Source organism: Geospiza fortis, unplaced genomic scaffold, assembly GCF_000277835.1.
Source record: "Geospiza fortis unplaced genomic scaffold, GeoFor_1.0 scaffold275, whole genome shotgun sequence".
Classification (NCBI taxonomy): Eukaryota; Metazoa; Chordata; class Aves; order Passeriformes; family Thraupidae; genus Geospiza; species Geospiza fortis.
The window spans coordinates 678,070-698,551 of record NW_005054341.1 but is presented as its reverse complement, the minus strand read 5'-3'; the positions used below and the strand labels follow the sequence as shown (position 1 = coordinate 698,551).

General features: G+C 48.2%; 1 protein-coding gene across 1 annotated transcript in view; it reads right to left on the bottom strand.

Moving 5' to 3' along the window:
* PAK5 (p21 (RAC1) activated kinase 5) overlaps window positions 1-20,482 on the bottom strand; it is a 145,569-nt gene that overhangs the window by 31,813 nt on the left and 93,274 nt on the right. Inside the window, exon 2 of the mRNA XM_005422586.2 lies at window positions 1,116-1,330. Coding sequence (XP_005422643.2) covers window positions 1,116-1,330 — 215 coding nt within the window. The remainder of the gene's footprint in view (window positions 1-1,115; window positions 1,331-20,482) is intronic.

Sequence of the window (20,482 nt, the reverse complement as noted above, 5' to 3'; positions counted from 1 at the left end):
AACATCTTCATGTATTCATGTCAAAACATCCAGAGATACTTCTGGTGTTAAGAAGGGCTGTGGAACAAAGCTGCTCTCCTCCAGCACCAGGAAGAAGATTACCTACCTTTTTTATCTCGTTATTCTGGGCCACTATTATCAGCAAGAAGCTATTTTATTACAGCAAAAAGAAAAAGAGAAGACCTTGATTTTATCCCCATTGTCCTGCAGCAGCAGCCAGCAGCCCTGACCAGCAGGTGCTGAGTGCCCTTCCTGAGCAGGCAGCAAATGTAAATTTAGCAAAGAGCACTTAGCAAATGTAACTGCAGGGTCCACGCTCTCAGGATTATCTGATTTCCCCTTGCTGCAGGAAAATCCTCATGAAAATGAAATCCTGAATTGATTCTGCAGCTGCATGGCAGGGAAAGGGGCATGGCTGGCAGGGTCTGGGATCACCATCACACAGGTGTGATTCACCTGCATGTCAGGATGTGCAGTCCCAGAGAAACTGCACAATCAGGGCCAGTTAATCCGAGTCCTGAGCCTGGAATCCTGCTGGCTCCCTGTCCAGTGCTGCTCTACCCTCTAAGCCAAGTGTTCCTCCCAGGTGTGCAGCCTGAGCCCCCAGGCATGACCTGGGCTGTGTCACTGTCCCAGCCTCTGAGGAGCTCAGCTCCATCCCCACCATGTCCCACCCCAGTGGTGGGTGCAGTCACATCCCTCCCTGAGCTCCTTGCCCAGCTGAACAGGCCATTTAATTTCCTTCCTTTGGGGTACACTTCCCTCCCTCCCTTGCTCCAGCCTGCCTTTGCCTAAAGCACAGTTGCTGAATTAATTACAAGGAGCTGGGTGCTGCAGAGGAGCAGCGCTGGGGCCTCCCCTGGGACCTGGGGCTCTTTTCTCTGCAGCCCAGCAGTGCCAAGGCTCAGCCCTGCCAGGCCCGTGCCTCAGGCTCTTCAGAGACACTCCCACAGCTTTTATACACACAATTCCTTTTTCCTGATAGGTGTTTGCATCTGCAGCTCCCTCCCAGCCGTGCCTGCCCCCAGGACACTGACAGCTGAGCCCACTCGCTGCTGGCGCTGCTTCCTTAGGGTGCATCAGGGCAATGAAGGCAGGCAGGGGGGCAGCAGTACCTTCATAGGAGCCAGCTGGATGGGGGTGATGCATGAGGGATCCACCATGGGCTTGGGCCTGTTGGCGGTGTCTGCCAGCAGGCTGTGCCACTGCTGGGGCAGCCCCGTGAACTTCTGCTCCCGGTGGTCGAAGCCAGTGTGCACCCGGTGCTCGAAGTTGGAGGGGCCGGAAATTTCCAGCCTCTTCTTCTTTTTCCCAAACATGGTGGAAAGATCTGCAGAAAAGATAAAAAGCCACATGTTTACACTCTGTTGTATCCCTCAGCCACTGTCTCTGCTTCACAGGGGATTTTAGTAGATGTCATTGGCCAGCTACTCCATGAACTTCACTGCACACACCGAGACCTGTGCGAGGCAAGCGCTTCCCTGACCTCCTTTCTGGGAGAAGATTTCAACAAATTAACCAGTTCATAATGCCTCATGAAACAAGGGAATTCCCAGGAAAGAAAGCCCAGGTGCCCCTTTGTGCTCCTCTCTCAGCTCGCGCTGCAGGCCGCAGCCCATGGAACTCCAAGCTGGAGCAATGCCAGCAGCAGGGGATGGCTCTGCCCCAGGGACAGCCCTTGCTAAGGGGTGAGCTGTGCCCTCATACAGGGGCAGCAAATGCAGGCACAGCTCTGCACCCCTGGCACAGGAATAGCCAATGCCCTCTGCACCTGCAGTGACCCTTGGGCCGGTGGGTGCCACCTGGAAATGAAGTGCAGCCTAACAGGGCTACTGAAGCAAGCTCAGAGCTGACTTCTGGAGGGCTCCAGCAATCTGCTGTGCCAGGCAGGGATAAATTCCTGCTCCCAGGGAAACAGAGAGAGGACCTGTTGCTTGTCAGTGACATACTGTCCTGTGCTGGAAAAGCTCTCTGCCTACTTTCTCCTCCACCCTGCTCTCTGGGCCATTCCCAGCAGGGCTGGCACTGCACTGGAGCAGCATCTGTGTGAAACAGCAGCAGGGTGAGGAGGCTGGCAGCTGCTCTTCCATCACAGCTGTAAAGGTGCTTCCCTGACTTTGTTCAGGAGGTGGAGAGGGGAAGCTCAGAGAAGAAAATACAGTTTTGTTGCTGCTGCATCTAAGGAAAGATGCAGTGATAAATCAGGCATTTATTCCACCCTCACTGCCTTTCACTAGTTTATCTAAAGATCGAGTCCACTATTTGAAAATTGATTGCTGGCTGCTTTCTAAGCCCCCCTGTGTATATGAAGGTGATTGTCTCTGAGCATATTTCTTTTAGACAGAGCAGACTTGGCCTCTCTTCACAGGTCTCCCACACTCCTCTCCCTGGCTTTCCACCCTACTGTGAACTTCCCAATCTCCTGCTCTTTTGACAGTGTCTGTCCAGCTCTGTTAACTTGGGTATCTTCCTCACCTTCCTCTCCCAAAACCTCCAAAAAGGCACATACCAAAAGTGATTATATTGTAATACAATCACTTTGATATGTGCCTTTTTTGCCTTCCCAGCATCACAACTGTTGTGTTTCTCTTGGGTGCACGTGGGCACCTTGTGGCACTCACAGACACACTTCCAAAGCCACGGGGCTGCTCTCTGCTCAGAGATTGCCCATTTGAGCCCCTTGCAGCTCAAAGAGCAGCAGCCCCAGGCCAGGCAGTGCCCCAGCAGTGCAGATCCATGGCACTGCATCGATCCCATCTGCCCCAGGGACAGGAATCCATGACACTATTGGAGGAGCAGTTTAAACCATCAGCTCTAGACTTGTGTTTTTTCCTCTGATCAATGCCAGCGTTTCCCACAGGACTTGCATCCCAAGGCAGCTGCTTGAAGTCCTCCTGAGCTCCAAACACCAGTGGGTAACTAAAAGCCCATCAGCTGGCACAGTGCACACTGCTTTTAAAATGAACAGCACTTTCACTCACCAGGATAGCAGCCAGCAAGTCACCTCCACTTCACTGCAAAGCCAAGGCAGCCTGCCCTCAGCACAGTCCCCTCAAAGAACTGTAACATACACAGCAGTCACAAGGGAGCCCCATCTCCCCTCACTTCTCCCAAAGAATGGAAATGGGGCTGCCTGCTCTCCTCAGCTGTCTGAGGATGAGGTTTGGGGCAGCCAAGTCTGTGAAACCTTATGCTCTGGGCTTGTAAGTGTCCTGATTCAGTCCCCACTGATGGGCTGGGTCCTCATACCTCAGAGAAGGAGAGATGATTCAAATTTTCCCATACCTTTATTGATATGACACAAAAAAGAAAGGACTTATTTTATCAGGTGAGGAAGCACCAAACATCCCTGGTAAGTGACTCCATGTTCTCCAAGACATCTAAAGCCATTTTAGGAATAACCCAAGAGCTTTGAAGAGGAATGACAGAGCTTTCCAGGATGCTGGATAATGTGTGTGTGGCAGGAAACTTCTGAAATTTGCATCAAGAGCACAAAATGTATGAAATTCATTTAGGCACCCTCCCATTCACACAAACCAGCAATGCCCTCACACTGTTATTAAGAACCCCTCATTTCCTAATGGGATTACTTGGGCAAACATCCCCAGCCAAGAGGGCAGCCACGATGAGAGGCGCAGGGAGGAGGGAGGCTGCAGGACAGCCCTGCAGAGCTGCCCCTGAGCCCCCCCCACGCCAGAGCACTCACCCTGCACTTAATTCCTCCTGACAGCTTCCAACGAGGCCCTGACTGTGCCAGGGCTCCCAGCAAGTGCCAGCTCTCTGTGCAGCTCCCCCCGTGCCCACCCTGCAGAGGAGAGGAAATGAGGCACTGTACCTGCCACGTGTGCTATTCTGGTGCGATGAGCACAGGCAGCATGTCTGTCCTTCCTTGCCAAGGGACAGCCTGGCACAAGGGGACACTGGGGGGCACTGCTGATGGCTTTGGGGGGAACAGGACCCACCCCTGCAGTGCTTCCCTGGGGCAGCTCTACAGAGATCCTTCACTCACCCTTGTCAGAACTGACGCAGCACACGCATTTTGTGTTTGTACCTGTGGGGTCTGCAGGAGGCAGCCCTTCAGTGCCAGCAGACAGTGAGCTGGGCAGCAGGACAGCAGGACACCTGAGCCAGTCTGCTCTGACATGGCAGAGCCAGGAGCTGAGCCTGTTCTGCTCCAGGCTGCCATGCCCAGGGCTCCTCAGCCCACAGCCCAGGCACGGGGCAAGAGCCAGAGATGGCAGAGCTTCTGAACCACAGCCACGATGGGCAAATAGGGACAGACACTCACTAGAGCAATACGCAGTACTGGGGGGAAATGAGGCTATTGCAGCACCTGATGAGGCCCTCAGTGCCTCTCCTGGGTCACCCACAGCAGGGCTGGGCCCAGAAACACCACCAGGGGATGGGGAAGAACAGGGACAGCAGGAGAAATGTGTGAGCTGTGCTCTGGACACTGTCACCCAAAGGCTTCCATAACTGCAGCATTTCTTACTCTCCGGGTGTGCCCAGGGAAGGAGCAGTGCCAGCTCTGCTGAGGAGCTGTGACACAGCTCCACGGGCTGCTGCAGGCACCAGGGCCTCAGAGGGGGCTCAGGAGCCATCACTGCTTTTGCCCTTAGTGCTGCTCACTGTGGTGCCCAACAAATGCAACTCCATGCCCATCAGCACACCCAGGCCTGGCTCCTCTCAGTGCCCCGCTTTCTGTGCACAGCAGTCATTCACTGACATCACAGAGCCACGGGCTGCCAGGCTGCTCCACATCTCACCCACAGACCAGACCCCCCTGAGGACCTTTCCTGAGATGATGCCGTGCAAGGTGTGAGATGTGGAGCAGCAGATGGTAAATAAATCCCCTCTGGCAGCCCCTGCACTCTCTCTGTGCTGCCCCCCAGGCCCAGCTGAAGGCTCTTCCCAGCCAGGAGCCCCCTCCAGTCCCACACTGGCACAGGAGGGTGGCAGTGCTGTTCTGGGGGCCCATCCAGGCTCTCCCATGGTGGCCTGGGCTCAGCACAGGATTTCCCACAAAAGGTTAAACCCTGCCAGCTCACACAGAGCTCACCGGTTTGCTCACTCTCAAAAGTCTGGTCCCATCCTGGGGTTTCCAGGAGTTGTCCCTCTCCTGCAGGTGAGACCAGAGCACACTCCAAGACTGAGGAACTGGAAAGCTGAAAGTCCAGATCTATGTTACTGCCCTCACAGAACAAATGTTTGCACTTACAGCAAGTTATATCCAAGGCAGTAGGAATAAAACAAAAAAAGGATTACTTCCTTCTAAGGTTAAAGATATTCTGTATCTTTTATCATATCCTAAGAGTAATTCGGTCAGCTACAAAATAAGAGAGAATTCTGTTTAGCTCTGCCCCGTTTTCTGTTCCCAATAAAAAAGTCAGAGCCAATTTTTGCTCCCCCTCCAAACAGCTACTCTTTTAAAAAAGACTGCAGAAGTTGGAAATACCTTTCATGTCTTGTAATCTTGAAAACTGCCAGTGTTCCAAGTGCATCCCTTAAGCAGTGACAACAGCCCTTGCCATCCCACATGTCCCCAGATAACCCTGAGCAAAGGTCTGGGATGTTCTGCCACACATGAAAACGCAAAGTCAGTACCTGGAATAATGAAGGGAGATGGGAATTTTCACTTTACAATGGAACTTCCAATGACTCTGCACTATAGCTGTGTAAGCTCTCTTTCTTCCTGTGGCATTTCAGCAGCCAGAGGAGGTGCCCACTGACCCCAGGGGACCCTGGGGCACCCTGGCTAGGCTGCAGGGATTTCCTGCACACACCTCACTGCTGCTGCAGCACAGTGCTGCCTCAGGAGGGGCTCTGCCTGCCCCAGCCCTGCCACGGGCTTGCTTTCAAACAGCAGCAATTAGTTCATTTTCAATTAGCAAGTGCACACTGCATTAAGCCTGGGAGCCTGTATTTTCTGCAGGGATTCCCTGTGGTTCCTCAGCTGAGCAAGCAGCAGCAGAGCCCCTTTCCCTCGTGGATGGGCATGTTATTAACATATAAAAATTGCCTCCATGCATGCTGAGCATCCTCTGTGAGCCCAGAGGGGGGCAGCAGCCAGGGCTGTGAAAAGGTCTTGTGCAAAGGCACATTTTCTCTCAAGTCAGCCGCACAGCCAAAAAACCTGGTTACAGGCAGGAGCATTAACAAAATGCTTCATTTTTAAAAACCTGACAGAGACACATATTGCAATATGGGGAGATGGGTGCAAGTCGCTTTCTTTTGATACTTTTTACTCACTAATAACAGTTTTCGGCTCCACAAGGACCCCAATTATTCCCCTCCAGAGCAGTAACACATCATTAGCTCTGGTGGCTCTGTTCCCCACTCTGATTAATTGTAACCTTTCCCCATACTTGATCCTAAATGAGAGAGCATGAGTTGAGAGGCACAAATTAAATTAACGTGTCAAGGCAGCCTGCAGAGCCCGGGCTCCAGACAAATGGGAGCTGGGCTGACACTCCATCTCCAGGAGAGAGGCAGAGTGTGGGCTGGACTGAGGGCAGCACAAATCCCTGAGACGCTCTGGCAGTGAGTGAGAGGTGGAAATGATGCTGGCTCTCCTTTGGCTCACCCTGCTGTGAGCTCCTGCTCCTCAGGCAAGTGAAAGGAGACCAACACATAGCTGTGCATCTATATACCTAATGTACATTCAATGTATTTAGTATAGCTAATAAAACTGTTAAAAATGAGGAAAATTGTTTGGTTTTTTTTTTTCTTTAATAAGGAACAGCAACAGCAATAGCTCTGTGTTTCCTCTCTGTCTAAGGATGGTTCTGAGCTCCTTGGTAGGGACCCTCTGCTGCTGGCTGCAACCAGAGCACGAGCTTCTTTTGCAAAAAAAAAAGAAAAAGCATGCCCCTGACTGCAGGCTTAAGTTTTTAAGAAGAATTTATCTCTGTTTTTAACTGAAAATACTGAAACTGAAACTGAAAATTTTTCAGGAGATAAAACCAGAAGCTACACCTGGAAAAGCAGAGTGAGCTGAAAAAGGAGACAATAAAGTTCATGGAAAGACTCTTAAAAACCACACTGGTTTCAGGTCAGGCCTGACCCACTACTGACAAAAGGTGAAATCCTGTTTAACTTTCCGCATACAATATTCCTAAATACCTTCCTAACTCCCAGAGTGTCACTCTGGATGGACAGGATGGAAACAAACGGGATTCACCCCAGAAGCAGGGAGCACCTCAGGCAGAGGCAGGTGAGTCCTGTGGTCATGTCTGGAATTTATTTATGAAGCTGCTGCTAGAGGCAGAGCTCATTACTGCCTTAGATAGATACATGGTTTTTCTGTTTTGCCACAGGAATGGACAATGTGCAGGTGAATGCTAGCTTGGCTCACCTGTCTAATGAGGGACCCCATCTCCTGTGATCCCTGCTCATCCCTCTGCTCCTCATTATGATTGGAGCATCTCAGTTCGGGAACAATACAATAACACCTTGGAAGATGTTCCCAACGCTCCACTAATGATGATTTTAAACACTGCCCCTCTGGCAGCAACACAAAGGACCTACAAACCCTGAACAAACCAAGTCAGCTCCCATTTTGAGTCTTTTGCCATTCTGCTAAGCTTTTCTGCACACAAATAATGTACAGACAGAAATTAATCACTGTGACCACATCGTTTTTCCAGACTATTCTTTCAGTCCAATGAAAGTACAGAAGTATCATTTTCAGTGCATGCCCGTGTGAGCTTCAGAATTAAAAGACTGATGATCAATAGGATTCAACTTTCTATCATGGATTTTCAGGGTGTCTGGTATTTTTTGGAGATGGGACAGACCTCTAAGTTGTTTAACCACTATTAAAATACACGCCCCAATCATGGAAAGAGATGTAGTGATGGACCAGACCCACAAAAATGCCTCTGTCCCAAAGCCCCTCATCCCCCCTGAGGCATTCTGCTCATTTCAGCCTCAGGTCAAATCAGCCAGTTTCTCAGGGTTTCTAAGTCACTGCTCAACACAATAAAGCACATTTAAACAATTACCTGTCACTGTCCCTGGCTCTTTTCAATCCACAATACCTTGTTTGTGGCTGGAAATGCCTTCATTTGGCACAGCACAGCAGTGTGTCCCTTGATAGCTGGCCCATGAGACACAGCTAATAGAAATGCACAGTGGAACAAAAGCCAGGGAAAAATCATAACAAAAGCCCATGTATGCTTCCAGAGAAATAGTAAAAGCTGGTACAGAGTGGCCAAACTGGGATTGATGCACTCCAGGGAACAATGCTCATTCTTCTTATTGAAAGCTACTCTTGTAGGAGACTCATTTCCACACACTGACTGACATGTGCTCTCCTAATTTAGAAGTCTTGTGATTCCCAGGGGATTTTAATGCTCAGTAATTTTCAGCTGAGTCGCTTAAACGCATATATTGTAGTCAGTCACTCTCTATTATCTCATACACATGCACACATAAATAGCAACGTGGAGACAGAGGCCTGTGCAGGGAATTAGCCTGCAACAGCTCTGGGCAGATTAAAGAGGAAACCCCCCCAGCCCCCCAAACCCCGGGAGGTAACTCAAACAATTTCTACCCCTAGCAAGTGAAAATATTCCACATTTGCAGGAGCAAACAGTCCTCTGGGTGCTCAGCTTGAGATAATTAATGGTATCAGCTTTGTAGGAAATGCTGGACATCCACAGGGAGAGGGGATTAAATAAGGCACCCATTAAACAAGACATCCTGAGTCTCAAGTCACTGCTGGAACTTCAGCTGTAAATTATTTTTTTCTGAGTTGATATTAGCACTATTTAAGACAATTCTATACTGTTCCATATTAAAGGATGCAGGTACTCCATTTCTATGTCTTAAATTAGGAAAAAATACTCAGTGAAGGAAACACTGTCAAGCATGAAAGGGATGATATATGAGTAGAGATATATGAGCAGAGAGCAGACAAACCTGCAGGAAACATCAGAACAAGGACAGTGAAACTGTAATCCTGAGTATCAGTAAATATGGACATTCCTAGGCTGGGGTAACTGTAGGAGAAGGACTGCAAGGATATGAAATTCTGTATCTAGCAAAAGAGGAAGACAGCGTTTGCTTGGAAAAAAAGGAGGCAAAATGGTTTCTAGGTTTAGAAAGCAGCTGACCTTGAGCTGGTTGGATCCAGAGCTGGATGCATCCATGAACAGAGATGGTTTTACAGACCCCAGAGGTGTCACAGGGACAAGTGAAATGGGACAGGAGGGGGACAATGCCTGTGACAGCACCACATACCACTGGAGCAAGGGAATGACACTGGGGCTCTGGATTTGACCTCCTGCCACAACTCCTCACTGCTATGTTTGCATTCACTTCATTTGCCTACAAAATCATTCACTGCATTTCTTATCTTACATCTAAAACAGTACAGGCTGTGCTGGCTCTGAGAAGTGCTCTATTACCATCACATTTGTAAAAAAGGTTGCTTTCCATGAATGATCAACAGCAACAGATGCTTCATTATTCATTCATCACTAATGGCAAGCCTCTCATAAGAATATCTTTAGGATGCAACACAGGATCTGACCTGTGTTGGCCAAGAAATGGTCCAAAATCACTTTTATTTGGTATGTCAAAAGACCTTTAAAATGCAAACAAACAGGTCTGTAGATGAATGTATCCACAGCGAGTGCCTGCAAGATGGAAATCATGCCTGTTGTTATCACTGCAGGTTCCCTACCCTTCTATCTGGTTTTACTCTGCATTCCTGTTACTGAAGGGAAAATATTTCCACAGTCTACAATAAATCACAAATGTGTAGAGTCTAACTCAAATTTTTATTCCTTACATATTTTCTTGGTGGTGTTTTTTTTCTTTCTGTTCCACTCTGCATTGTGCTGGAAAGCTGGTCCGAAAGTCAATTCTTATCCTATTACCTACTGAGCTGCTGTCAGGCCATACTCTGTTTCCACATTAAAAATGAGAACTGATCCCTTGAAGGGTTTCCAGAGCTCACTGTTTATTGCCTTCTTCAGAAAGGTCACCATGAGCTCTTTACACAGAACATGGAATGTTTATAAAGCTCAGTCCTCCTCCCCTGGCTAATCCCCAGTGATCAATAATTGCATCTGAGGAATTCCTCAACACGGATTTTGTTTTTCAGAGCCAAGCAACCGAGCCATGCAGACTTTGTGTTCTGCCACCTGCAGACAGCAGTTTGGAAATGATGGGTCTGCCCTTCTCGTCATGCCTTCTCCCTGAAGCTGACAGCAAAGTTTTCAGAGCAGACACAGAGAAGTAAACAAAAACTACAGTGAACTGAATGAAAGAACCCACACGTTTTTATCTCGGTGCAAATCCAGCAAGAAGAATGCTACTGTAGGTTTTTATTGTTCCCCACCTTTTAAATACCAACAGTAGAAATGGTTTTTCACTGCAGGAAGGTTTTGAGCAACTGGAGAGGTTACAGCATCTCAGATGGCCACCACTGCCACCCTCCAAAAGATGGTGCTGCTGCAGGAGGCAGCTCCCATCCCTTCCTTCTGAGGAAGGATGCACACACGTGAATCACTGCATTTTTCTGGGCCCATCCATCCTCTCCAGGCCCTCTCCAGGATGAGAGGTTTCATCTGAAATAGTCCAAAAGGACCCTTCCAGCCTCTCAGAAGAAAACCAACAAGGGAAATGTTTTGCCAGGTAAGTGAGCAGCTAGGATGACTCCCAGGAATCTTGCTCTGGAAGCACCAGGAGAAGCTGCCATGTGACTGTGTGCATGAGCTGATGCAGCTCCCAAACTTGCAGACAATTATGTTAAAAAGCCACTTGTCTCCCAGAAGAAACACTTCTGCTGGAACAGCACGACATCATCCCTCCCCAGCCTGCAGGGAGTGATCTCCCTGAGCTCTCGAGGCTCTGGCTGGGAAAACACCATCCTGACAAGGGGTCTGGGAGGGAAGGCAGCATCCTCTGCCCTCTCCAAGCACTGCCTGATACATCTCAGGAAAACACCATCCTGACAAGGGGTCTGGGAGGGAAGGCAGCATCCTCTGCCCTCTCCAAGCACTGCCTGATACATCTCATTTACCACCGAGGGGGAGATGCTGAGGCCATGCAGAGTGCAGAACCTGGCCACCAGCTCAGCAAGCAGTGGCTCACAGAGCCCAAGGCTCCCATCCTGCCTGGTGAAGTGGTGTCAGGGACCCATCAGACTCCAACCCCTCTGTTTATATTTAAATACATATGTCTGTGTTTAAATTTAGCATATTTACATCTGAGATTGCAGGTCCTTCTGAAGGGCTCAGCATCAAAAACTCACCATCAATTAGAAGATAATAATTACCAGAAAAGGACATCTCTGCATGCTGACTCTGGTTGCATTCACTGCTGTTTCCAGAGGCAGGCAGAGTCGTTCATTCATTCATTCCCCACTTTGTTAGGGAATGACTCCAACAAAGCTGCTGATACAACTGGGAAGTCAAAGATGAGCCAGGAAAGTGACTGCAAAAAATGCATGAAGGGAACATGGGTGGGTATGTCAAGTGGTGAGGCCAGAGTCAGCACTTTGGGAAAAAGGGCCTGCAGAGTCACTGGCTGAGAGGGAAATTAAATGTGCAGAAGGAGCTCGGGTCCTAAAGGAAACCTTTTCTTAGCAGAAAAAAAGATAGTTTGTGTTCTAATGAAATATGCTGTCCTACAAAATCTCTCATTTAATTCTCACCGTTTCCCTCTTGTACTTAAACAGGGAATCACAACAAACTCAAAAGCTATTAGAGATATAGTTAACCCCTCAAAATGTCCATTTTCTCGAGTTTTGGGCACAAGACTCAATAAATACCCTGGAATTTTCTGTTTCAGCTGACCTGAAAACTGTGTGTGCTCCAGGTAGGTATCTGAGGTGACTGACTGTTTGCTTCATGGGGCAACAGGAAGGTTTCAGAAAGGTGACTTTAGGGCAGCCACGAGACTCAAATTGTCTGAGACACCACAAGAGGATGAGCAGAGCATGTTTTTGTGCTCTACTCCTGTAACTGAGTCTCTGCACCCCCTGCAGCTGCACCCTGTGCACCCAGCCTGGTGTAGCTGTGCCCAGCCTGGAGCTCAGCCACACTGACAGCCCTGGTTTCTGAATTATTCCTGCCTTCCCCAGGATAAAGGCAGGAAGATGTCCTGAACTGCTTTTAAAATGATTATGCAAAGCAGAGTGGGCTGTATAATGCCTTTTCCAATAAAACTCCCTCTCAGTACTCTGACAGCAATCAGCTGTGTTATTATAACCATTCTCTCTCCTCCTATCACTCAGGCTGAATGTTTTAAATGGAAATAACATCATCTTGTCCCCCTGTGTTTCTTACCTGTGGCATGTCCTTGCGAGTAACCAAGCTCAGGATGCCAAAAGCCGAAGGCTCAGCTCACCCACACGAGAGATGTGATGTGAATAAATCAGTGCCAGGGCCATGTGAGCTCCTTCTCTCTCCCTAGCAGGGCTCAGGCTGGAAAAGCTGATCTGCACTGGAGCCACCAAGCATTTAACTGCCCATGGTACCATTTTAAACATCAGCTCATCCAGGACAGGGGTTCAGTTTCTAGAATACCAAATATGCAGCTGGGTATCTACAGGGAAATGAAAAGCCCCATGTATATTTACTAGGGTGCTGTGACACCTCTTTCACAGGGTTTGACTTGCTGCAAAGGAGTTTCAAAACTCAGAGGAAATTCAGAATTCTGAGAGCTCTGTCCTAAGTGTCACCCTCAGCCTGCTTAAGGCAAATCTCACTCCTGAGCAGCTGGATCACAAATCACACCCAGAGCACAGCTGGGTACCTGTGTATCTCATACCTCCCCAAAATTCAAAGCTCATCTCTCTTTTCCCCACTGCAGAGCTGGGTCGTCTCAGTCTTGGGCTTTCTGGAGCATCATTTGGGTCCTGGTGCAACTGCTGTGGGCTTCAGGGGAGAATTCTGACCAAGGAACAGCCACCAGAGGAGAGGCCACTTCCCTCCCTCTCCTTTGCTGCCACTCTCTCCCATTCCCAGTGCAAACCAGAGCTCCCCTTCATCAATATTTTCTAAGCCAAGATTTTGTAAAGCTGGAAAAAGACTGAGCTTCACATTGTCTGGTCTGAATCCAGCAAGGCTTATGCTCATCAGAAAAGGAAAAGAAATCAAAGTTATCGACTTGGAAACCCTCTGAGCCAATATTTGTAAATAAAGTCTAATTGAATTAGCAATATATGTATTTTTCAGCTGTCCAACTCTGAGAGAGCACAATCCCAATGGGATGAAGCAATCACACTGCTCAACATGCAAAATCACTGCTCGCCTACCAGCCTATTAATAGGTAGTTTGGTAATGCAGAGGAAAAGGCAAAGGAGAAGGACAGCAATCTGAGCACGAGCATCTGAAATGCTCCAGCAAACATAAGAAAAGACTTTTTTCTCTTTTCCCCCTCCAGTGACAGCTTTCCAGTGCTGCTGGCATCCATCACATGTGCAGAGGCAATGGCTTCCACACTTGGCAATAATCAGGGCAAGGCAATTGCGGACTGGGAGGAGGAACTGCAGGGTTTTTCCATCCTGGCTAGAGGCATACTTCAATCTGGACAGCTCCAAGGGAACTCAGTAGTAGCTTCCTTCTCCACTTCCCCTGGCCAAGCAGAGCCAGGACTCCCTGCAGACCTTCTACATCATCCATTTCTCCTGGGCTCTGTTTTGCTGTGCCTCTGCTCCCTGTGCTGAGCTGGGGCTGGCTCCCAAAGGACTCATTCCATCAGCTCCTGCCTGGCCCCCACACCACTCCTTTCTTACCTTATGCAAAATAACCTTCCAAACCTCATCTCAAACCCATCTTCACTGCCAGCTCCGTCCCTGCCTACACTGTCACCTCGGCTCATCAAAACCAAATTTATCCCGCTCTCCTTTGTGACTCACAAGGCTTACTGCACAGTAATACAAGACCTAAGAGCTGTCCTCAACAGGAAACCCCTCATGGGAGCAGATAAAAGGATTTTCCTTAATGTAATCATGAGCTGAAATCAATAAATACATAGCAAGGCAGTACGGAGGCAAACCTGGGCATTGCAAGGATTAGGTAGGAAATTTATATAAACTATGGTTGCAAGGACAGAGTAAAAAGCAAATACAAACGTAAAAGACACAACCAGAATAGAATATTAATAAATTATTAACATGGCAGGTTTTAGTACAAGTGTTACACATTCTGTATCTCTATAAAATCAGCTTTTGAAAGTCTAAGACATTAAGGCTTAATCAGAGTACACTGTTTTACAGATGAGATATCACCAGTCAGTTAAATTGCAGGAATGAAAGTGGGGGTTTAATTCAAGCTTCTCTAGGGAGGAGATTTGTTTGAAAGAGGTCAATTAAGCCTTCCACTCCAGTTAATCCCTTCTGTTTATTTTAAAAAATCTGGAATAAGGAAAAAATTACAATAGGCCAGCAAAGCAAAATTTTCCTATAGATGCACCAAAACAAAAACCTGCAGGTCAGCTTGCTTTTAGCTGGGAGAAACACAGGCAGAAATTGCAATCAGTCTGCATTTCATATGGATGCATCACATGGAGATGATTCAGACCAAATTATTCTCCAAATTAGCTTTATGAAACACTCTCCTCCAAGGAAGGCAGCAGTGCTTGAATTGGTTTTGGTAGAAGTTAGTATTTTAACTTACAAGTCTCGTTTGGAATGAGTCTCTGTGGGGAAGAACAGAGGGCAGAAGACAGTGGACCCTCAAAGAAACCATTTCCATTATTTTGCATTTTCCTTCAGAAGTCAGCAGCTGCCCCCAGCCCCTTTTCCCCCAGCCCTCAAGCTGTTAATGGCACTATTTACATATATTTCTCATATATTTCCATTCCCCACTATTTACATATATTTCCCTCAAGCTTCTGAGTCACCACTGGTCATTTAGGTCAATACATTTGTTTCTTCTGCTCTTCTGAATATTGATGGGTTTCAATCATTTTTCCCTCTTTCTTTGCTCCTACGGCAAGTCCCTTCTGAGCTTCCCACAGCAAAGCAGCAAAGGCCAGGCAAGCCCCATGCTGTGCTGCCCATGGGCTTCCCTCCTCCTCCTCCTCCTCCTCCTCGGTGCTCCATCCGCCCTGCGTGTGCCTGCCCTTTGCGGAGAGCCCTTGTGATGCCCAGCCACCCATCCTGCTGAGCCAGGACACAGGGCAGGCAGCACCAGCCCTTCCAGAGCCAGCCCTAGAGCTCTGGTCAGCGCTCCCCCAGCACCAAGCTCCTTGCAGTGCGCCGTGAGGAGCCCCGCCGTGCTGGGACATCCCCAGCAGCCACAGCACCCATGGCCATGGCCCTGCCCTGTCACCCAGGGTGCTCCCAGGGTGCTCCCAGCTTCACAAATTCATAAAACTCCTTTGGGCTCAGCTCTTAACCCCCTCTCTCTTCTCATGGAAGCAAGACTTTATGAGATCAGTAACACCCCATCTCCATCCACGGCCTCAGGAACATCTCATTTATGCAGGAGCCATTAAAGGGGTTCATTTTCTGGTAAAGAACCTCCACCACATTAGAGTACATGTGCTTTGTGCCATACTCTGCCTTCCTTTAAAAGGAAAAATGTGCTTTCCCAGCTGCCTCCATGGAAACAGCAACTCTGTGGTGCTGGCAATGCTCCACGCTCAGTGGGCTTGGTTCAGATGTGGAAATCTGCATTTCCTCATTGCAGAGTGCCAGGATCCCAGAGCCCAGCCAGGTCTGGCTGGTTAGACAGCACCAGTGAAGGTCCTGTGGGTCAGATCTCACACCCAGCAACATCAGAGCACGCCCAGTGCTAGGGAATGCTTGGCAGAGAGGAGGAGCAGGCAGCGCCTTTAACTCTGCCGCTCATCACCTCTGGCAGTGCTGGAGTGGGTCCTGGACTACTGAAGTAGCTCGTGGAGATGGAGGTAAGTGCTCAGCTTCCCAAACACCCAGGAATGTACATGAAAACAAAATTCCTCCAATTTGCTTGCCCTTGTACCCTGCTGGACAGGGCCCCCTCGTACCCTGGTGCATCCCCCAGCGAGGTCACAGCCAGCAGCAAACCACAGCAACACCCACTGCACTCCTGGGCTCCAAAGGAGGATCATGACTCCTCTGGCCCCCTGAATCCCCTGATCTGAAGCTCTCAGACTATCAAAGAGGATGTGCAGCAGCTGCACAACCAGAGCACAGGTAGAGAAGAGAGGATTTGCCCTCTGGCTTGGGAAAATTGGTCCCTGTGCAATAAAACACAGCTCTTCTACAATCTTTAGTTCAGCTCCATCAGTCCCAGGGCATAAATCAGGCTGTGGGGAAGAGCAGCTCTGAAGGAATCTCTGCAGAAGGAAAAGCCCCAGCCCTCTGTGGGCCCGTGGCTGGGGAGCTGTGCCGGGGCCACGTCCCTCTGCTGCCTCTGCCTTCAAAGGAGCTGCTCAGCCCCAGCTGATAAATACCAGCAGAATGGGGCTCAGGGACAGCTTGTGGGGAGTGTTAGGGAAATGCAAAATCCAACAATCCCTAACTGCCCTCTGGCCAGCAGCACCTGCTTAAATTACTGTTGTTAAGGCAAACATACTGAAATTGCAAACATAAACAATAAACACAACCGAGGGCTGCAGATGCTGCAGCTCTCCACCAGCAAACACTTTACTTGCTGCTAAACATTATTCCTCTGAGCACGGGAACAGCACCCATGGTGGCCAATACCCAGCAGTCAGGGGGTTTGCAGGAGGGTGCCCTGCAAGCAAGGACAGAGCTGGTGAAGAAGAAAAACTCATGACAAAGGCCCTGGGAGCTCGTGAAGGAAAGGCTGAGAAGGGAATTCACCATTCTCCTAGGAATGATTAAAAACAGTTACAGAGAGATGTGAAGAGAGACCAAAAGAAGCATCCAACCACGTGTCAGATGAAAACTGAAATATGTCTTTTTAACAAAAAGGACATGGCATATTTGTCAAAAATACTGCTATGGAGAACATGAAAAACAGCTGGGGTGGAAGAAGCAGGCCCAGATCTTTGCAAGGTCTCACTGCAGGCAGGGATTTAACAGAGCATCTTCAGGAGTCTCCTCACCACCACCTCTAAACACTGCAGTATCAGTGTCCCCCAGTGCCTCCTCCAAACACTGAGACGTGCACACAGACCTGGGCCTGCACGGCTCAGGTCTGCCTTTCCTTCTCTCTCCATCCTGCCCAGGTTTGTGGCTCAGAATCCCAGAGCCAGGCATGTGATGAATGCCAGCAGAAAGAGGAGGTGTCTCCAGCAGGACCAGTGCCAGTGGACCCCAAGTGTTGGCCAACAGGAGGTCCAAGACCCATCCCCATCCCCACCCGACCCTGTGCTGGGTACCAGGAGCCCTCTGTATCCCGCAGGATGAGGCCCCATGGGTTGCTCCTTGGCATCCTGCCTCGGGCAGTTATGCAGATGATTCAGCCCCATCAGCAACAATAAATTCAATGAGCAATGGTATTTCCACACACAGGGAAAGACTCTGCACACGTGGTAAAAACACCACTTGTGCAGACAGGGAAAAGATCTGGAGTCAACACAGTGCTTTACACATCACTGAAGCTCAAGTAACTGCAAAATCTGGCCCAGAATAGCTTTTCCTCGGTTAAGGGCTGGTATTGCAGAGGATTGTTAAAACACATTCCTAAAGCAGACACCGACCCCGATGCTGATTTAACTCTTGGAGGGCTTTGGCTGAATTTCATGTACTGCATGCCAGGGAGCCCAAGGGATCCATCCCATTCCTGCCCAGGCTGCAGGTGCTGCTCCTGGAGAGCTGCACATGCCAGGCAGCCCTGCCTGGAGCGCTCACTGCCTGTGTGGAACAGGCGAGCAGGGGCCACCGAGTGCCACAAGCCCCCCTCAGCTGCAGGGTGAGGGGATTTGTCCACTCCACCCCTGGGCCTGGGCTTGCCTGCACACCCTGGAGACCCCATCCCTCCCCATGTGACCATTTCCACAGGAAATCACAAGCCCAGAGGTCCGTGGAGGCACAGATCATGTCTGATGCTGAGGGGGTTAAGCCCTGATCCTACACACACAGGCATAACTTTATTCCAGCTGCTTGATCTCACAGAGTTAATGAAGCCATTCCTGTGCTCAGAGCAAAGCAAGTAGCAAAGTTTGCAGGACCAAGGTCTGGTTTTCTCCCCTGAGGTAAGAAGTTGCTTGTTTTGCCATTGGTTTTCCTGGAAAAGCAGTCATTGTTTTGGAGCTGCCCTTTGCTGCAGGTTCTCACTATTTTGAACCTTTTCAAAATGCCACTGCTAGAGCCACTTCATAAAGCACCAATAAAATTAATATTAAAAATGACTTTGTGCATAATTCATGGCCTCTAGAAACCATTTCTTATTCCACTGGCAAACCAGCCAGTCATGCATTTTCCATTGCTTTCTCATTTTCCTAGCTGCGGTGCAGTGCTTTAGGAGCAGCAGAGCTGTGCTGCACGTGTCAGTCACACAGCAGCCAGGAGACACCCCAGAGCCAGCATCCATCCAGTGGGATGGATGGGACATCCATTTGGGACAGGATGCAGCCCTTTGCTATTGGGGCAAATCAGGCACTTACAACAGGTTTACAATCAGGCTGAACCAGCTCAGGGGACAGCCTCTGTCATATCTGTCCAGGTACAAAATGTTCTACTTAATCCTCCTATTTGTTTCCTCTGGATACATTAGCCTGAGAATTTATGGCAGCAATGTTTGAAAAGTAGTGAATTTTATGCAAGTATTAGAGAAAACCCCTGGGAAACATTTAGCAGAATAAACTCAAGAAGTGGTACCAGAAACATATCTTGTGCTATGTACAGCTGTGGTATGAGCATTCACTTAAAGTAATTACATTAAAGAGTTGAAATATCTCATAAGAACTGTCTACAATATGCCACAGAGGAAGATACATAAATCAAATAAAAAAACCCAGATGAACATCTAAGTCTCATAACTGTTCAATCCTTTCAAAATAAATCCAGGTTAACATTATATTTTGTACCCAATTAAATACGTTCAAGTTGATATTTAGTAACAGTCAGCTCTGAAGCCCCTGGTTAAAATAAGAGGGACTGTAATTTTAAAATATTGGTCCAGACAGGCCATACTACCTAATCCGTGATTTATACCACATTTGTGGACAAGATCTCACACAGAGAGAATTTGAACGAGATATAAAGAGACTCCTGAAATCTTGAAGCTTGAAGGTTATTCTTAAAAACAGGGAAAAAAGGAAAAAAAAAAAAGAGAAATCAGCTCAACTTAGGAGTTGTTATTATGGCAAAGCAGTGCCCGGTGTCTCCACCACCTCAAACTTGAACATCAGGCCGTACCAACATTCCCCTGAACAAACCAGTAAGTTTCTTCAAGGTTTCCCCTGAAGAAAACCCTCCTGTTCAGCTTTAAAAAGTCTAGCCAATGTTCCTAATGTAGGTTACACCAGAAAGGGAATATTGTAATTCCTTCTCAAGAGATTTGAAGAATGGAAACACAGAATGGTTTAATTAGCGTTAAATAATCAAATTCAACTTCATATAATTAAATGTAATCACCTATCAGAGTTAATAGGCCAAGAATGAAATGGCATGAGAAGAATGAGAAATCCAGTGCAAAAGGTCCCAGAGTCAGTAACATGCTTATTAAAGTACTGAAGTTTGGCATACGTGCCAGTAGGAAATGCAGTATTGGAGACCCACAGCCTTCTCAGCAAAAGGCTGCCAGGAGCACAGCCGAGAAGGCAAGATCGTGGAAATTCAAGCTCCAAAGTCTTTCCAGGCAGAAAAACAACTAACTTTGGGAATTTCTGGGGTTTGATTAATTTCATGAGGATTGAAGAGTGAAGGCTGAAAGCAAGATTCCTGCAGCAAGGAAGAGAGCACTTTGGAAGCCAAGGATACGATGTGATGTGCAGATAACAAAAGGCAAAACTGCCGATGAAGATTTTGGTGGAGTCATGCAACATATCCCTGGTGACTCCTGCAATGAGAGGTCATCACAAAGAGGCTGGTAGGACATATCACAGAAGCACATGTAGGGAACCTTAGCTCAAAGACCCCAAAAGAGACAAGAGGCTAAAAAGAACAGAGAACAAGAATGGAGGCACTGCACAGTTTTCCTTGCTCCTTTTTGCTGATGTTACATGCCATTTCTTTTAGGGTATTCTAATTCTTCTTGAGTAAAGCAGTGATTTAAATTGCCAGAATGTATTGTTTACAGTAGGCTCAGAACCATGTCCTAGAAATTAGAAACAAAACATGGTAGTCTTGCTTGTTAAAGGTTAATTTGTCGTCTTTTCTATAGTACTTTTACAATTATACACTGACATCAGACAACCTTTGTCATGTCAAACACTGACGTGAAACAGCAGAACCTATTCCCACTGAAACTATAAGACATGGGTATAAACTTCAAATTTAAGACAAAAGGAAAGAAGCAGCTATTTGAGTTTAGCAAATAACCATTTCCAGCTCCACTTTCCGGTCTCACAGCCTGCAGAGCTCACAGCTCGCACGGTGACAGAGCTGGCTTGGCTGTCAGACGTG